The sequence below is a fragment of the Bufo bufo genome, chromosome 3 (genome assembly GCF_905171765.1).
Source record: "Bufo bufo chromosome 3, aBufBuf1.1, whole genome shotgun sequence".
NCBI lineage: Eukaryota > Metazoa > Chordata > Amphibia > Anura > Bufonidae > Bufo > Bufo bufo.
The window spans coordinates 404,584,421-404,600,685 of NC_053391.1; the positions used below are offsets into that span (position 1 = coordinate 404,584,421).

General features: G+C 41.8%; 1 protein-coding gene across 1 annotated transcript in view; it reads right to left on the reverse strand.

Moving 5' to 3' along the window:
• LOC120993823 (dynein beta chain, flagellar outer arm-like) overlaps positions 1–16,265 on the reverse strand; it is a 585,582-nt gene that overhangs the window by 492,773 nt on the left and 76,544 nt on the right. The window contains exons 22-24 of the mRNA XM_040422290.1: positions 11,226–11,371; positions 2,371–2,506; positions 790–930 (exon numbers count right to left, since the gene is read on the reverse strand). Of these exons, the coding sequence (XP_040278224.1) occupies positions 790–930; positions 2,371–2,506; positions 11,226–11,371 (423 nt within the window). The remainder of the gene's footprint in view (positions 1–789; positions 931–2,370; positions 2,507–11,225; positions 11,372–16,265) is intronic.

Below are 16,265 nucleotides of genomic sequence, written 5' to 3' on the forward strand. Positions count from 1 at the left end.
TGTAGGGCTAGCTCCACTAATTGTAATAATACCTTTCACGTATTGATCCATTGATTCATTCTTTTTAAACCACGTGCATATGAACAGTTAAGTGCACAACTGCCCGGGTCACTCTGTGCACCCTTGCTCCTCTACTTTGCTCTGGCAGCCTTTCCCTTTTCTACATCAGAAAGAAAAACATGGAGACCTTGCAGGGTGAGGGGACAGCAGTTCAGTGTCACTGGTCTGATATGGCTGCCCTTACACAGGACTCAGAGCAGTGCCTTGTGATGAGACTCCATCCCCTCTGTCTCTGCAAAGCCAGGTGTGTTGGGAAATGTAGGATTCATTGGGAAAGCCATATCAAAGGGGAGGAAGGAATCAAGATGGCAGACAACCCACACACTGAAAATCAAATAAACCAGGTATACACAAGGCATATTCAAGAGCCTCTCTCCTGTTCTTTAATAATGGCCTATCATACACTATATAGGCCAAAGAAAAATCCTGGAGTGCTTCTTTAACTGTCCAAAATCCATATTTTGTCTGCCTTGTTTTGATGCACACAAGTATAAATATGCAAACCCACAAGAAAATCCTTGGGTCAATTATGATGTACAGGAAACCACCATGCTAATATTCCAAGAGGCCATCTTCTACATTTGTAGCTACACACTCTGCTACTTGTTAGGGAATATAACACAAGGTCCTAATATACACCAATGTACACATATGTGATATCATTTGGATAATCCTTTCTACGTTCAGAGTAATAAGTCATCACCAATCATACCAAGAAAAGCATGTCACCTGGTCTATGAGGTACTTTGTAAAGATCCACATCCACTGGAGGGCATAAGCACTAAGAACCTGCTTGATAGGACGAAAATCCACTAGAATCCATCTGCATTGCTGATGATCTGGGAGTATTTGAATGCTGTCTCTGGCATCCTGATATAAAGAAAATAACATTATAGGATATTCTGGCAATCTGCACTATAATGTGTATGGGAAATATGCTATGACTAATAAAAAAACAAACATAGAGGACATGGTTCCTTAGTGAATTAACAGTCTAGCTCTATCCTACAGATGCTATGTGTCCTCGGGATCAACTGACATTGTGGCAGAGAAAGGGCGGGTTGATGTTAAAAACATTCCTCCACCCAACAGCCATTTCTAGAATGAGCCATCTAACAATTAACGGGTCACTGACTTTTGGTAAAACTTTTGTTGTCATATAGACATATCAACAGTTTTGATCCCTGAGGGTTCTGAGCGCTGAGGCTCCCACCCACTGCTAGAACAGGAAGAGAGAAGTGAGTGCATATCGTGTTCTCTCTCCTCACTCCAGAAAACAGGCTCAATAGAAGTCTAGGGGCCCGTATCGATTTCCTCCTCTGCAGTGAGGAGAACACCATATGTGAGCGCTTCTCCCTTGTCAATCTAGTGATAGGTGGAGTTCTCAGTGCTCAGACCTCCACTGATCGAAACCATTGATATGTCTCTATGGCATATAAAAAGTTTTCTAAAACTCAGTGAAGCTTTAAAGTATAACTGTCATATTTTTTTTTTTTGGAGTATTGGATTGCGGTGATTAATATCACCTTGGTGGCCCTATTTCAATTTTTCACTGTGTATTCAATTACCCCATAATTCTACAGTTTTGTTCCCTGTACTGCCTACTTTTACATGTGCTTAAAATAGGGTTGCTAGGCATGGTCCGTCTATCTGTTGAAGGACGGAGGACGCTGCGTGCAAGGTCAGATTACTGACAGCCAGGGACTGTAAGTAAATGATTAAAGCCAGGTCCTCCCCAGCAGCTGATAACAGTGCCTGGGCTGTGTGCACTTCTCCCTGTCCCTGCACTTGGCAGACGCTCCCTCACTCAGCAGAGCTGGAGAATGCAGAGTTGGAGCAGTACAGACCAGGGAAGGGAGATCTGCCATCTGCTCAGTGTATAAATGAAAGCAACATGTGGTAAGAGGACCCCTTTGTGCTGCAGGAGATTAACCCTTTAGGGGGGAGGGCTCTGGTGTCTGACACTTTTGGGGTGCTATTGTTACTGGCTAGTGCATGTGAGGAGCTCAATGCATTGTGGGTAGTGAGGGTAGGCGGGATTAGCCTCAGGGTGAGGGCAGTGGCGGCCATCTTAACTGAATAGTGAAACTGCAGTTTTATGCAGACTGGTTGCTAAGGGCTGAATCTTATTAAATATGGGGTAAGTCAGTCTAATAGTAACTGATTCTGGAATATCATGTTATTAGTAACTACATATATGAAAATTGAAATTAGGGTCTAAGTGTGACAGTTATCCTTTAAGTAGCTAGTGCATGAAAACCTTTCACATATAGGTTATAACTACGGAATGTAAATTTGATAACTACAAACCTTGTAAGCAGAGATTTTAGAGTCAAAGTCTTCTAACAGTGGTCCATCACTCTCTGCTGTAACTGCAGGCAGAATAAATGCTCTTTCTGCTGCTATCAATGAACTAGCGTGAGACTTTATATCTGCAGAGCCATTGCTGCATGAGAAGAGGCAATATTAGTAAAGATATGACAGCTATTTTGCATCTACTGATCAAACCCGTGGTTCAAATAGTAAACAAAATAAAGTGTTAAATTAGAAGTGAAAATTAGCAGAAAATAGCAATAAACTGGCTTAGTGATTAAATGCACCAAATGAGAAACATGATTACTGTGTGAAATTTAATTGTTATACTCTCTTATAAATGTACGTGGCAATGTTATTACATAGACATACAAGACAGGATATTCTATTTATTAGAAGATCCTCAGATTTCTACAGTCCCACAAAAATATTCTTTATAGTTAAGTTAAAGCCAGACCATAATAATGAACATGCCAGACCATAATTATGAACATGCCAGACCATATTTTTGAACATTTTTGTATTTAAACTTATATCCCCAGATATTCAAGAAATAATGTTAGACTAGTGTCACCTGCTTACAAAAAATAGTGGTAGGTTGTGGTGGCTCACTAGCAAGTAGTTAAGGTATGGTGCTGCAAGCTCATATAGAGGGAATCACCCCACCCTCTCTTAAAGGCAAATGTAGTAATAGAGTAATGAGCGAGCACTCATACACTTGGCAACCAAATTGACATGTGCAGAAAATATTTATTATATCCCCATAAAATACAAGTAATAAAATTTATAAGAACAATGTAGCAATAATATACAACATTACAGTCACATATTGTGGTAGATATGATCAACACTATATTCATATGACTCAATAGTGTCGATAAATTCAATAATATATATCACACCAAGAAACTTCAAGTATATGCTGTTATTTGGGAAGAGGGGGTATTATCTTCTAGCGCTCTATCCCAATTTGGGAAACTGAATGTCACTGAAAATGTTGTAGGTGTATTCACTGGGAGCGCAATATGTTCATAAAGTGTCCACAGGAATCCTGATAATGTGAAAAGTCTCTTATAGCATATCCTTTTAAGCTCGATATGAGCTTTGGATTGGAGAAAACTTTAAATCGATGTTTGGCTTACCGTCTAGCGTCTGCTGTCTCCCTATTGCTTCAATGGAGCTTTAAATATTTGCCGGCTTATTCAGTCGCTCTATACAGCAAGCTGGTTTAAATTTCGCAGGAGTTCCAAAGATCGCAGGAGTTGCCACTCTGTTCCGCAATTTCCTTTGGTGCAGCTTTCGACGATAAGAATAGTTAATCCTTTACTGTAGAGATTTTCTTCTGTATGGCCATACAGTATTATCGGAGGCTTTTCAATGCAGGTACATCACTTGTTTCACCATACGCGTTACGGGTAGATTCACTCTCCCTTCCTCAGTGGTCAAGTGTCTGCCTGCTCTGCCTCCATTTTTATCCATTCCTTTGATTGCTTCCCAAATCTCGGACACCTGTTGTTCATGCTACTCCCAGTTCATGCTACTCCCAGTTCATGCTACTCCCAGTGAAATCACCAGGGTGAAAGATCTGGGGAACAAATTCAGTTATCACAGAATGAGATCCCAAAAGGGAAGAAAAGGGAAGGGGATAGGGATCGGCAGGGCTTATCAGACAGCTACTCAATCTCTGTGACTAACAGATATGAGGAGCTGTCTGATCGGCATTTTTTAGATCATACCCCAGCACATCACAGAGCACGAATACGGCACAGAGAAAGGACACCTCCCAATCACAGTTTAGAATCACCGACACATCACTACAATTTAAGACCCAAGAGCACTTATCAATACCAGAACACAGGGAAGGGACAACATCACATATCACAGAGACAGGATCACCATGCACCCCAAAAGATGAACCACATAGAACAAGTAAGATACCAACACTCAAGGCACAGAGGAGGGTCAGAAAGACAAGACGAAGTAAGAGGAAGAGACACATATCACAAAAGACATCACTAGCAACGGATCTCAGCGCAATAATTAACTTAAGTTCAACCACCCTGACTAAAACCCAAAATAATCTGTTAGAGAAAGGTCTGAAGTTTGCCCCCACCAATAGGATGGATAAATTCTCTACGTATATAGGAGTACAAAAACTAATAAGGAATATCTGCCTCAAAAAATATTTTATCAAAAATCCAATTGTGAGGAATGAGAAAGTGATAGTTGAAAAAAACGTAAAAAAGACAAAAAACCCGAACAAAAACCTCCTAAAAAATAAATCAAATATGTTCCCAAGGAGTGAAATCAGTAAAGAAATAGGAGCCTTTCAGAAGTGTGTAGAGGAAGATATTTGCAAACTAAAAGCTAGACCAAGAGCCACAAACAATCTTACCAGAGGAGAGTTTGAGGCATTGAAACTACTACAAAAAAACCACTCCATCACTATACGCCCCGCGGATAAGGGAGGTGCGGTAGTGGTGATGGACACAATTAATTATAATAGGGAATGTCTCCGACAACTCTCAGATGGGGAGACCTATCAAAAATTGGGGGGAGACCCCCTTGAGAGATTTGAGTTGGAGCTCAGGAGATACAGTATGGACGGATTGGATAATGGTACAATATCACAGCAGGAACTGGATTTCATTTTGGGCATGCAGAGGAGGCTACCATGCTTCTACTGTCTGCCCAAAGTGCACAAAAATCCGAATGATCCCCCAGGACGCCCTATCGTCTCAGGGATTGGATCTATCACATCCAACCTGTCCAAATATATAGACGTACAGTTACAGCCAATAGTCAAGAAAACCAATTCCTATATTAAAGATACGACCCAAATCATACAGATTCTGGAAAACTTAGATGTCCAGACTGGATGGATTATGGGCACACTTGATGTTCAGTCACTTTATACTGTGATTGAACATCAGCAAGGAATTGAAGCTGTAAAAATGCAATTAATAAGAGATGGCTCGTATGGAGCAATAAAAAAAAAAAAAAAAGAGTTTATAACGAAAGGAATAGAGTATATCCTGAGCCACAACTACTTCTTTTTTGAGGGGGAATTCTTCCTGCAGAAGCGGGGTACCGCCATGGGGACCAGATTCGCCCCCAAGCTATGCTAATTTATTCTTGGCCGAGTGGGAATATAACCACATCAAGCCAAGGCTGGGGACGGATCTGGCCCTGTGGCGCCGTTATATAGATGATGTGATCTTCATCTGGAAAAAGAGTAAAGAAGAATTGGAAAAATTCCTAGAAACAATCAATATTAATAATTTAAATCTGGTCTTTACCTCAAACATACAGGAGAGCACCGAATTCTTGGATTTATTAATCACACAATCTGGTAATAAATATATATGTGAGACATTTTGTAAATCCACAGCTAGAAATAGTTATATCGATTTTTCTAGCTGTCACCTGCCGAAATGGCTGACAAATGTTCCCTCTGGTCAGTTCCGTAGGATTAAGCGGAACTGCACAGAGGGACATACTTTTGAGATGGAAGCCATTGAGATGAAAAGACAATTTATTGAGAAGGAATATCCTGAAAACTTAGTGGAGGAGTCACTCAACCAAATTAGGAAATTAGATAGAAGAGAGTTCTTTAATAAGGAGGACAATAAAGATAAAAATGAGATGGATAATGAGGAAGATAAAACACTAAATAAAGAAGCCATGAGAGTTGTTCTTCCATTTAATGAGAATTATAGGAAGATTCAGAAAATTATTAAAACCCATTGGCACCATGTGTTGAATGACAAAATTGTGGGACACTTACTCCCGACTGTTCCGATGATTACCTTCACTAGGGCACCCAATCTAGGTATCAAGGTGGCCCCTACCGTAAAACCGTGGAAACAGAATAAGTTGAGTTTTTCAGGAACTTGGCTGAGTTTGAAGGGTTTTTATAAATGTGGAAGGTGTATGGGTTGTAGAATGAATAAAAAACCCCGCCTGACGACTAATGTCCCCTCGACTCAGAACAACTATAATTGGGAGATAGAAGATTGTCTTACATGTGACTCCAGTGGAGTTATCTACCTTCTCCAGTGCCCCTGTAACAGACAATATATAGGACGTACCAAGAGGCCATTCAAAAAAAGAGTGGCCGAACATATTGCCAACATCAGGAAGGGGTACGATAAACATTCCCTATCTAAACATTATAAAGAGATGCATAATCAGGATCCATCAAGTCTGGTGTTTACGGCACTGGAGAAGGTGGAGAAACACTGGAGAGGCGGTGATTTTATCAGACAAATGTCTAGGATAGAATCCAGACGCATTTATGCGAAAGGCCTTAATTCGGAGTTGGAAATTTTTGGATTTATGTAGGTTGGATGTCTCGAGGCCGACGGCACGTCGCATGCTAGGCCGTCTATCGGCGCTGCGACGTGTCCTTGGCTCCGAGATACCCACCCTTCTTTCTCTATCAAATCCGAATAATTGTATCAAACTCTAGGATTCCTATGAAACTTTCAAGATTCCTCACATTTATTATTTATTGTTTTATATTCTTATATTGATATTTTAATCTTGAAAATTTGTTTAATAATATTTTATTATAAAAAGTCATTTTAAAAGTGTTGGCAATCAGATATCAAGTTTATATTTCACACAATGATATATCACACCAATTGGGACATCTGGGCCAAAAAACGCATGTGTCCCCAAAAAACGCATAAAAAACGCATGGAAACTGCAAGAGAAAAAAAAAATTATTTTTTTTTTTTTTTTTTTTTTTTAAATCAAGGCTGTATAGAATTATCCCTTGATTATGTGGGAGGATTCCCTTGCAAACTGGGAGTAGCATGAACAACAGGTGTCCGAGATTTGGGAAGCAATCAAAGGAATGGATAAAAATGGAGGCAGAGCAGGCAGACACTTGACCACTGAGGAAGGGAGAGTGAATCTACCCGTAACGCGTATGGTGAAACAAGTGATGTACCTGCATTGAAAAGCCTCCGATAATACTGTATGGCCATACAGAAGAAAATCTCTACAGTAAAGGATTAACTATTCTTATCGTCGAAAGCTGCACCAAAGGAAATTGCGGAACAGAGTGGCAACTCCTGCGATCTTTGGAACTCCTGCGAAATTTAAACCAGCTTGCTGTATGGAGCGACTGAATAAGCCGGCAAATATTTAAAGCTCCATTGAAGCAATAGGGAGACAGCAGACGCTAGACGGTAAGCCAAACATCGATTTAAAGTTTTCTCCAATCCAAAGCTCATATCGAGCTTAAAAGGATATGCTATAAGAGACTTTTCACATTATCAGGATTCCTGTGGACACTTTATGAACATATTGCGCTCCCAGTGAATACACCTACAACATTTTCAGTGACATTCAGTTTCCCAAATTGGGATAGAGCGCTAGAAGATAATACCCCCTCTTCCCAAATAACAGCATATACTTGAAGTTTCTTGGTGTGATATATATTATTGAATTTATCGACACTATTGAGTCATATGAATATAGTGTTGATCATATCTACCACAATATGTGACTGTAATGTTGTATATTATTGCTACATTGTTCTTATAAATTTTATTACTTGTATTTTATGGGGATATAATAAATATTTTCTGCACATGTCAATTTGGTTGCCAAGTGTATGAGTGCTCGCTCATTACTCTATTACTACTAGTGTCACCTGCTGTTTCTATTAATCAACTTTTCTGTGTCTACTTCATTAAATATGCAGAGGTGGACGCACATGCTCAGTCCTGCTTTTCTCTTTACTTCTTCAGGTATGTGTGGGATTCCTGGTGTGGCAAGTCTGCTGCATCTAAAGCTGCAGAGCCTTCTCTGCTTGTCAGAAGAGTTACTGAGCAAGTACAATTACATTAACAGTCTCACTCTTTTACTACTTTCTCAGTATCTCCTCTAACAAGTAGAGAAGATACTCCAGCTATAGAAGCGGCCTGCTCATCAAACCAGGGATCTTTGCGTACCTGAAAAAGCAGAATGAGAAGCATTTACTGAAGTGGACACAAAAAGGCTATTTAATTGAAACCTCAGGTGACACTATTCTATATTCATGGAATATGTGGGGATATAAGCATTCTTAATAAGTGTAAATATACAGTGTTCATAATTATGGCTTGGATTTAACTATAAACTTTAAAGAAGTTGTTCGACCTGTAAGTTAAAACCACTGACCTGTTTACCTGTGTTCCGTTCCAGACGTACTGCTGCTCCTGGTACCCTGTGGACTGGAAGTGCACTATCCTGTGCATTGTCATGTTTATCACTGCAGCCATTCTTTGGCCTCAAGGGTCAAATGCCACTTGGAGACACGTCACTGCTCATGCCAAAGAATAGCTGCAGCAGTGCACATTATGACGGGCAGGGTGTCACTCATCTGCAGTGATGGTCAGTCCGCAGTGTTCGCCAGCGAATACATGCGGGCTGCCATCTTGACTCACCCGTCCGGCGATGCACAGGTAAGCCCTTACCTGTACCGGGAGTCAGTCTGAAATCAAATGCGGTCACCGGGAGAAAGCAGTTTCCGAGAACAGCCCGATGAAGGCCCCCGGTGGCTGTTCTCGGAACTGCCTGCTCCCGGTGACCGCATTTGATTTCAGACTGGCTCCCGGCACAGGCACAGGTAAGGGCTTACCTGTGCATTGCCGGACGGGTGAGTCAAGATGGCAGCCCGCATGTGTTCGCTGGCGAACACTGCGGACTGACCATCACTGCAGATGAGTGACACCCTGCCCGTCATAATGTGCACTGCTATTCTTTGGCATGAGCAGTGACGTGTCTCCAAGTGACATTTGACCCTTGAGGTCAAAGAATGGCTGCAGTGATAAACATGACAATGCACAGGATAGTGCACTTCCAGTCCAGCTACACTGTGAACTGACCATCACTGCTCTTCTGTCCACAGGGGACCAGAAGTAGTGGGGACAGGATCCTCAGAGCTGGAACAGAAGAGTGCTGGTGAACAAGTCAGTGGCTTCCTTTTTGTTGTGTTAAACGCAATCCAGGCCTTAGTTAATTTTACCTTGGGAATTAGACAACCCCTTTAGGCTTTGTAAGATTCACAGTACAAGTGAAAACAAAAATGGAAAGGTTACTGTTCTCTTCTCACACATTGAAAGATAATGTTAGTTTCATGAGAAAAAGATGCATATTAATAAACACATGCATGCAGTTTTTCACTGACTTGTATGCAAATACTGTAATAATAGTATAACTGGCACATTCTGAAGTTAGAAAACATCATATAGAGTTATATGGGCACCATTTATCTCTCTCTACAGATGTATTAGTCACAGATTGCTGCCACCAGGAGTTTATCTTCTTGTGCCAAGCTATGGTACAGGAAAAAGGGAAGGGAGGAGGTACACATGAGAAGCTGCTGACTGGCTACTCATATGGATGAGAACATCAGCAAGGGAAAGTGGGAGGTAAGTTTTCAGTTAGAGGACACACTAATGGACTTGGTGGTTGAGAGAATAGGGAATGAGATTGACACTTTACAGAGCAACTGTAGCTGGCACTGTTTCTACAGACTGACTGGCACTCTTTGGTGGAAAATGTGCCTGGCAATTTTTACTGGAAACTATGGCTGGCACTGTATAAAGGCATTATGACTACATTTGAGGTATTTTTGGCTGGCACTGTGTAAAGGCATTATGGCTGCATGTAGGGTATTTTTAGCTGGCATTGTTATGGTAGTCACCTTGGCTGGCACTGTGACTGACCCTGCTTGTAGAGTGGTACTGTAGCTGGCGCAGTTTGGATGGCATAATAGTGCCAGCCACTGTAAGGGGGTCACTGTACCTCCCAGTGTAATACACATGCCAGTGTGTCTATTAAGAAGAAGAGGGCAATTCATGACATTCAAATAACTGCCATAAGGGTACGGTTGCTGCCTATCAATTAGGTTCTGTGGCAGCTGAGTTAAAGTGCTAGCAGGAATAAAGTACCACCTACTAAAGAAAGGAATAATATTAGAAGTTACCATGAGGTTTTGTGATCTCTATACAAATAATGTAACTTTGGTCCTATACTTTTAAATGGTCACTAAACTCCACCATGGCCACTAGGGTACATTGTTATTCTATATTATATATATATCTATATATATATATATAAATATATATATAGATATATATATATATATAGTATAGTGACACAGTGAGGGTTTTGTGTCTGGCAAGGCAGGTATTTTCCTCCCAGCATGTGCAGCTGGACTGGTTTCCAGCCAGGTGAGGTCAAATACCGGACCGGAGTTTAAGTGCCGTTCTGGGTTTTGGCAGTACCTGGCTGTCCTTAAATAGGCAGCTGGGCTCAGCAGAGATATCTCTGTTTTTGGGATCTGAGGCTTTGTGCCGTGCTGGAGGGCTGAGAGCCGCACGCTGGGGAAACAGGCCCCCTAAAGCCTGCTGTGGACTACTGGAGGCAGAATTACCAGCAAGGTGACTTGTGTTATATGAACTTTCCATTGTGTGTGAAATAACACCAAGACTGCAAAGTTACGTGCTGTTTTGTGCAATTGCCTCAAGTGTGAATAAACACTGATGTTTTGAGTTAAGAACTTGTATTTTGCCTCTGTACTGTACCCGCTTACCCTATCTACCAGAGCGAAACCCCACAATATAGATAGATAGATAGATAGATAGATAGATAGATAGATAGATAGATATTCCAAATTTGTAAAACCTCTCAGGTTCCTCCTGACTGCACATACTAGGGTTAGCTTACCAACCTTACGCTGTAGAGTAATTGCTTACTGGTAATCAAATAAGAATATGCCTTGTTAAACAGAATTTTACTATTATAGTCAGGAGAAGTTACAATTCACGTTGGGAGAAGTAATATATACTTACTTGTTTGTTAGTGGTAGCTCATTCCCAGCATGTTCCTGTCCTGGTAATGTCTTAACTATTTGCTTTCCATGCAGGAAATCTTGGAATTGTTCATGAACATCCTTCTTCCATAAATAGGAATATTTGTTTAAACCGTTTAAAAATGCCTATAGAATATAACAGTTTATTAGAAAAAAGTAACCCTGTAATATGATCACCAAGTGAAATATAATGTAATTCGGGACACCAGATCACAGAAGTGCAGGGCATATTAAATGTGCAACCTACAGTAGCAGCTTTCAGTGTAAAGCGGTCCAAGTTTGGCCAAACCCACCAAATTCAGCGGGACCAAATGACCATCTAATGTGTATTGGGCATTCTAACAATGTTCGTTTGGCCTGTTTTGGAAAGAAAAATGGATCTTGAATTTCAACATGCAGGATCCTTTGTTCTTAAAGGAGATATGCTGCTGCCAAAAGTATCTGGTAGCAACTTACTCCCCTCTTCCAATTCAGTATAGATGCACACTCCCTCAAACCAAGCATGTGTATGGGCAAGTTGGGGGGAATAGCTATCAGCTGACAGTTGTTGAATGTGTATGGCCACCTTAAAGGTGTTACCCCATGAACAGTATTACTATGGAATGAACGGGGCACTTTAAATGAAATATTATTTCAATATACACGCCATAAAAATGTAATGTTTTTTTATGTACAATACATTCTCAGGCAGCGCCCCCTGCTGTTTCTCACATGGCCGAAATTCGAATCTCCCTTCTCCTGCATTCAGAGTCGAACTAATAATGATCACATAGTGAAGCTGCCCAGACACTATTCAGTCATTCATCCTTACTTCTAAATTCAACATATACAGCTATGTCGTACAGTGGAGAAGGAAATTACATCCGTTACATAGTGCTATTTATTACAGGAATCTCTGGTACTGTGTGCGAGGGATTACTTTTTATGCATAAGGGAGAAGGGGTTAACAAGAGCTTTTTGCAATGCGCTCCTGGGGCTGCAGGTGCTTGACCGCTTGCTGTCCACCAATAGAAAGGAAAGAGAGAAGTCCTTCAGATAATTTGAGTGAAAAAAGAGAAAAAACTGAAAATCACATTGGAGAACAGTACTTTTGCATTGAAGATTTGCTGTGCACCATAGTTAAAATAATGGTGTGATTACTCCAGATATTTGTATTTTTCCTTTATTTCTGGGATAACTCCTTTAAGGAGGGTTGTGCTGCAAGTACATATTGGAGACCCAACCTCAGGATAGGTCATCAATATCTGATCGGCAGGGGTCCGACTCCTAGCACGCCTGCCGATTATATGTTGTAAGAGGAACTGGTGCTCGTACAAGCGCTGCTTCCTCTTCAAGATTACACTGCATGTCGTCTCGCTTGCAGGGCCCGCACAATGTAATTACAAATACTTATCCCAATCACTTGAATGGAACAAGCACTTTTAATTACATTGTGCTGCCCCTGCAAGCGAGATGACGTGCGGTGTAATCTTGAAGAGGAAGCAGCACTTGTACAAGCACCACCTCCTCTTCAAACAGTTGATCAATGGGGGTGGCATCAGTCGGGGTAGGTCATCAACAGGTACCCGCTGCGCAACCTCTTAAAGGGGTTTTTATTGTGCAAATGTATTGTGAGCCTAGGGCTAGGGCAGCCAAATTGTCACCAAATAGTTTGAGCAGTACAACGTAGAGTTTGTATACTTTACAAACCCGAACTGTTTTATCAGCTACATTTCAGAAAGCATTTTAGAATGAAAGTAAAAAGTGGCATAAATATTCTGATGAACCTAAAGCAGATTCCAGATTGTGTGGATAAATATCTGTGTGGATATATTCAGGTTGCCTTCAGATTACATAATATTTTTTGGTGACAGGATCCCTCTAAGGTGTCTCCGCATTCCTTTGATTTCTGTACGGAATACCATACAGAAGCGTAGAGAATGTAGTACAGTGCATGGCCAACTCTGCAAATGATAAAATCTCTCATTTCTAAGATTCTCAAGCCGCCCTGTATGGCATCAATAGTCCTGGTCTGCAATTACATGTCTCCCAATTCTAGAGATTTAAGCGATCATAAACTGTATTTTTTTGACCATTTCTGCAAGTTTTTATGCACTGCATTGGTGTCAGAAGAATGGCAGATTAGATATCTAATAAAGTATCCTACGAGTTTATAAAAAATCTTCATAATATACAGACTTGACTCATAGCTGAAACCTGTATCTACAAAGATGGTTTAGGTGTGATAAATGTCAGCAGACTTCTATCGTTAAGAACTTATGCTTGATTGTTCGATAATCCAAAAGAAAACTTAAATGCCTCTCTACGGTCCCTTTCAGACGAGCGTTCCTCCCGCAGCGATTCCGCATCGCAGCACCCGGCCTGACCTCCCAGGGACGGGATTCACATAGCATTATATTGATTTATGATGCTAGGTAAACCTTACAGTTCTGGAATGTATTGGATAACACTGGCAGCATTATGCCAGTGTTATCCAACACATTGCAGAACTGTAAGGGTTACATAGCATCATAAATCAATATAATGCTATTTGACCCCGGCAGCGCTGGGAGGTCAGGCCGGGAGCTGCGTTGCGGACTCGCTGCGGGAGGAACACTCGTCTGCAAGGGGCCTAAAAGTTTAACTTCCCTTGATGGTCCAAAATAATAGACAGTTGTCACTAATCTCAATGCTCTTCACCTTACCTCCTCTTTTAAAAATGAAAACATCTGTGAAGAGATAATATCACATTCTTCCAGGTGAAATATTTCATAGTTCCTGAATACCTCTAATAAAGAATGAAATCTCTCCATTTCTCTGTCTGTCTAACCACCTATCCTCTTGAATCTATTCCCTTACATCTAGTTTCTACTCTTTGACTCTGATGCTTTAATTGACCAACATGTTCATCCTAAAAGAACTCTACCGCTACCTATAGTACTTTCTTATGGACGCCTAATAAAATGATTTGCATTCTTTCCACTAACACAGCAATACACATCACATGAATTTTGGCTGAACCTGCAGATTTGTGCAGGACCGGGCAGCTATTTAATGTCTATGTGGGCATCAAGACTTTTCCCGGACAGTAGATGTTGGGAGGAAAGAGGGATTGAGCAACTGGATATTAACATGCCTGATCATTTTGTTCTCAAGGAAGATAAGCCGGTAAGAGCAGTGTCTGGCAGCATATTAAGGTGGGTTTAGATGGTCCCATGGCGTGGCCAAATGTCAGATAGGAGGCATTCCTTACCGACAGTCGGTTGCTCGCTCAGTGAAGAAGACCCCTGTATTTACATGCAGTGATCTCCTTCACAGTATGAGATTCATTGTTTCCAGGCAGCAGATCGTTGTTTAGACTGCATGAATTGCTGCCCAAAAATTATGATTGATGTTCCCCTTTTTGAATCCAGAGGGAAACAAACCAGGCTGGTGTAGTGAGCTGCATTTATATTTATATAAGGAGATATATAACGCGAGTTTGACCGCGACGCGTGGTTGCGTAAGTGTGTGACTTAAGATTAAGTGACTTTAGATTCAGGGAATTCAGTGGGGGACTGCAATTAGCCAGTTTCTTATTACTACATTGTATTGTATTTTTTGCTTTTGTGGTGTAATCCCCATTTAGTATGTGTTGCACAATTGACAACGCAGTCCAGTGCACATCTTGCATGATGTATGCAGTCCTGGAACAGCCGTTCAAGGGTGTATATCTTTGTTCAAGATGTGAGCAAATTACCCGTTTGGAATCGCTAATCGAGTCTCTAAACGGGCAAGTTGCAACACTGAGAGGCATTGACAATTTGCAAAAGAGTTTGCTTCTCACCGAGCAAGCACTCTTTGGGGTAGATGAGGGGGAGGGTGACAGAGAGGAGGCTGAGGAAAGTGAGGTAGCTGGCTGGGTAACAGTTAGAAAGCGGGGTAGAGGGAAGAGTGCCAGGGAGGCTAGCCCTGATCTGACACACCCCAACAAGTTTGCACGTTTGGCAGATGAGGGGCATATCAGTCCAGGGACGGCACTGCCGCAGCCGGACACTTCCTCTGCCAGTCAGGGGAATGTCAGCTCCGGTAAGCAGGGGACCAGGAGAGCAGGGCAGGCCAGACAGGTGCTGGTAGTGGGAGACTCAATTATTAGGGGAACAGATAGGGAAATCTGTCACAAAGACTGTGATCGCTGAACAGTGTGCTGTCTTCCTGGCGCTAGAGTTCGACACATCGCGGATCGGGTTGACAGATTACTGGGAGGGGCTGGAGAAGATCCAGCGGTCATGGTCCATATCGGAACCAATGACAAAGTTAGGGGTAGGTGGAGAGTCCTTAAAAATGATTTCAGGGATTTAGGTCAAAAGCTTAGGGCAAGGACCTCAAAGGTAGTATTTTCCGAAATACTACCTGTACCACGGGCCACACAAGAAAGGCAGCGGGAGATTAGGGAAATTAACAAGTGGCTCAAGAACTGGTGTAGGATGGAGGGGTTTGGGTTCCTGGAGAACTGGGCCGACTTCTCTGTCGGCTACAGGCTCTATCGTAGGGACGGGCTGCACCTCAATGGGGAAGGGGCAGCTGTGTTGGGGAAGAAGATGGCTAGAAGGTTGGAGGAGTGTTTAAACTAGGGACTGGGGGGAGGGTAATTACACTATAGAAGGGGAAGATAGTGCAGATAGAGACCGGGGGCAAGGTAGTGGGACTGGGGGAGGAATGGAAGGAGGGACTAGAACAGTTCAGAAGGAAAGGTGTAGGGTAAAAAATATACATAAACCTCTCAAATGTATGTATACTAATGCCAGAAGCCTGACTAATAAAACTGGTGAACTGGAATTAGTGATGTGTGAGGAGGACTATGACATAGTGGGAATAACTGAGACATGGCTGGATGATAGCTATGACTGGGCAGTTAATGTACAAGGTTACAGTCTGTTTAGAAAGGATCGCCAAAACCGGAGAGGGGGAGGGGTTTGCCTTTATGTAAAGTCCTGTCTAAAGCCCACACTCCGTGAAGATAAAAGTGAGGGACATGAACATGTGGAGTCACTGTGGGTAG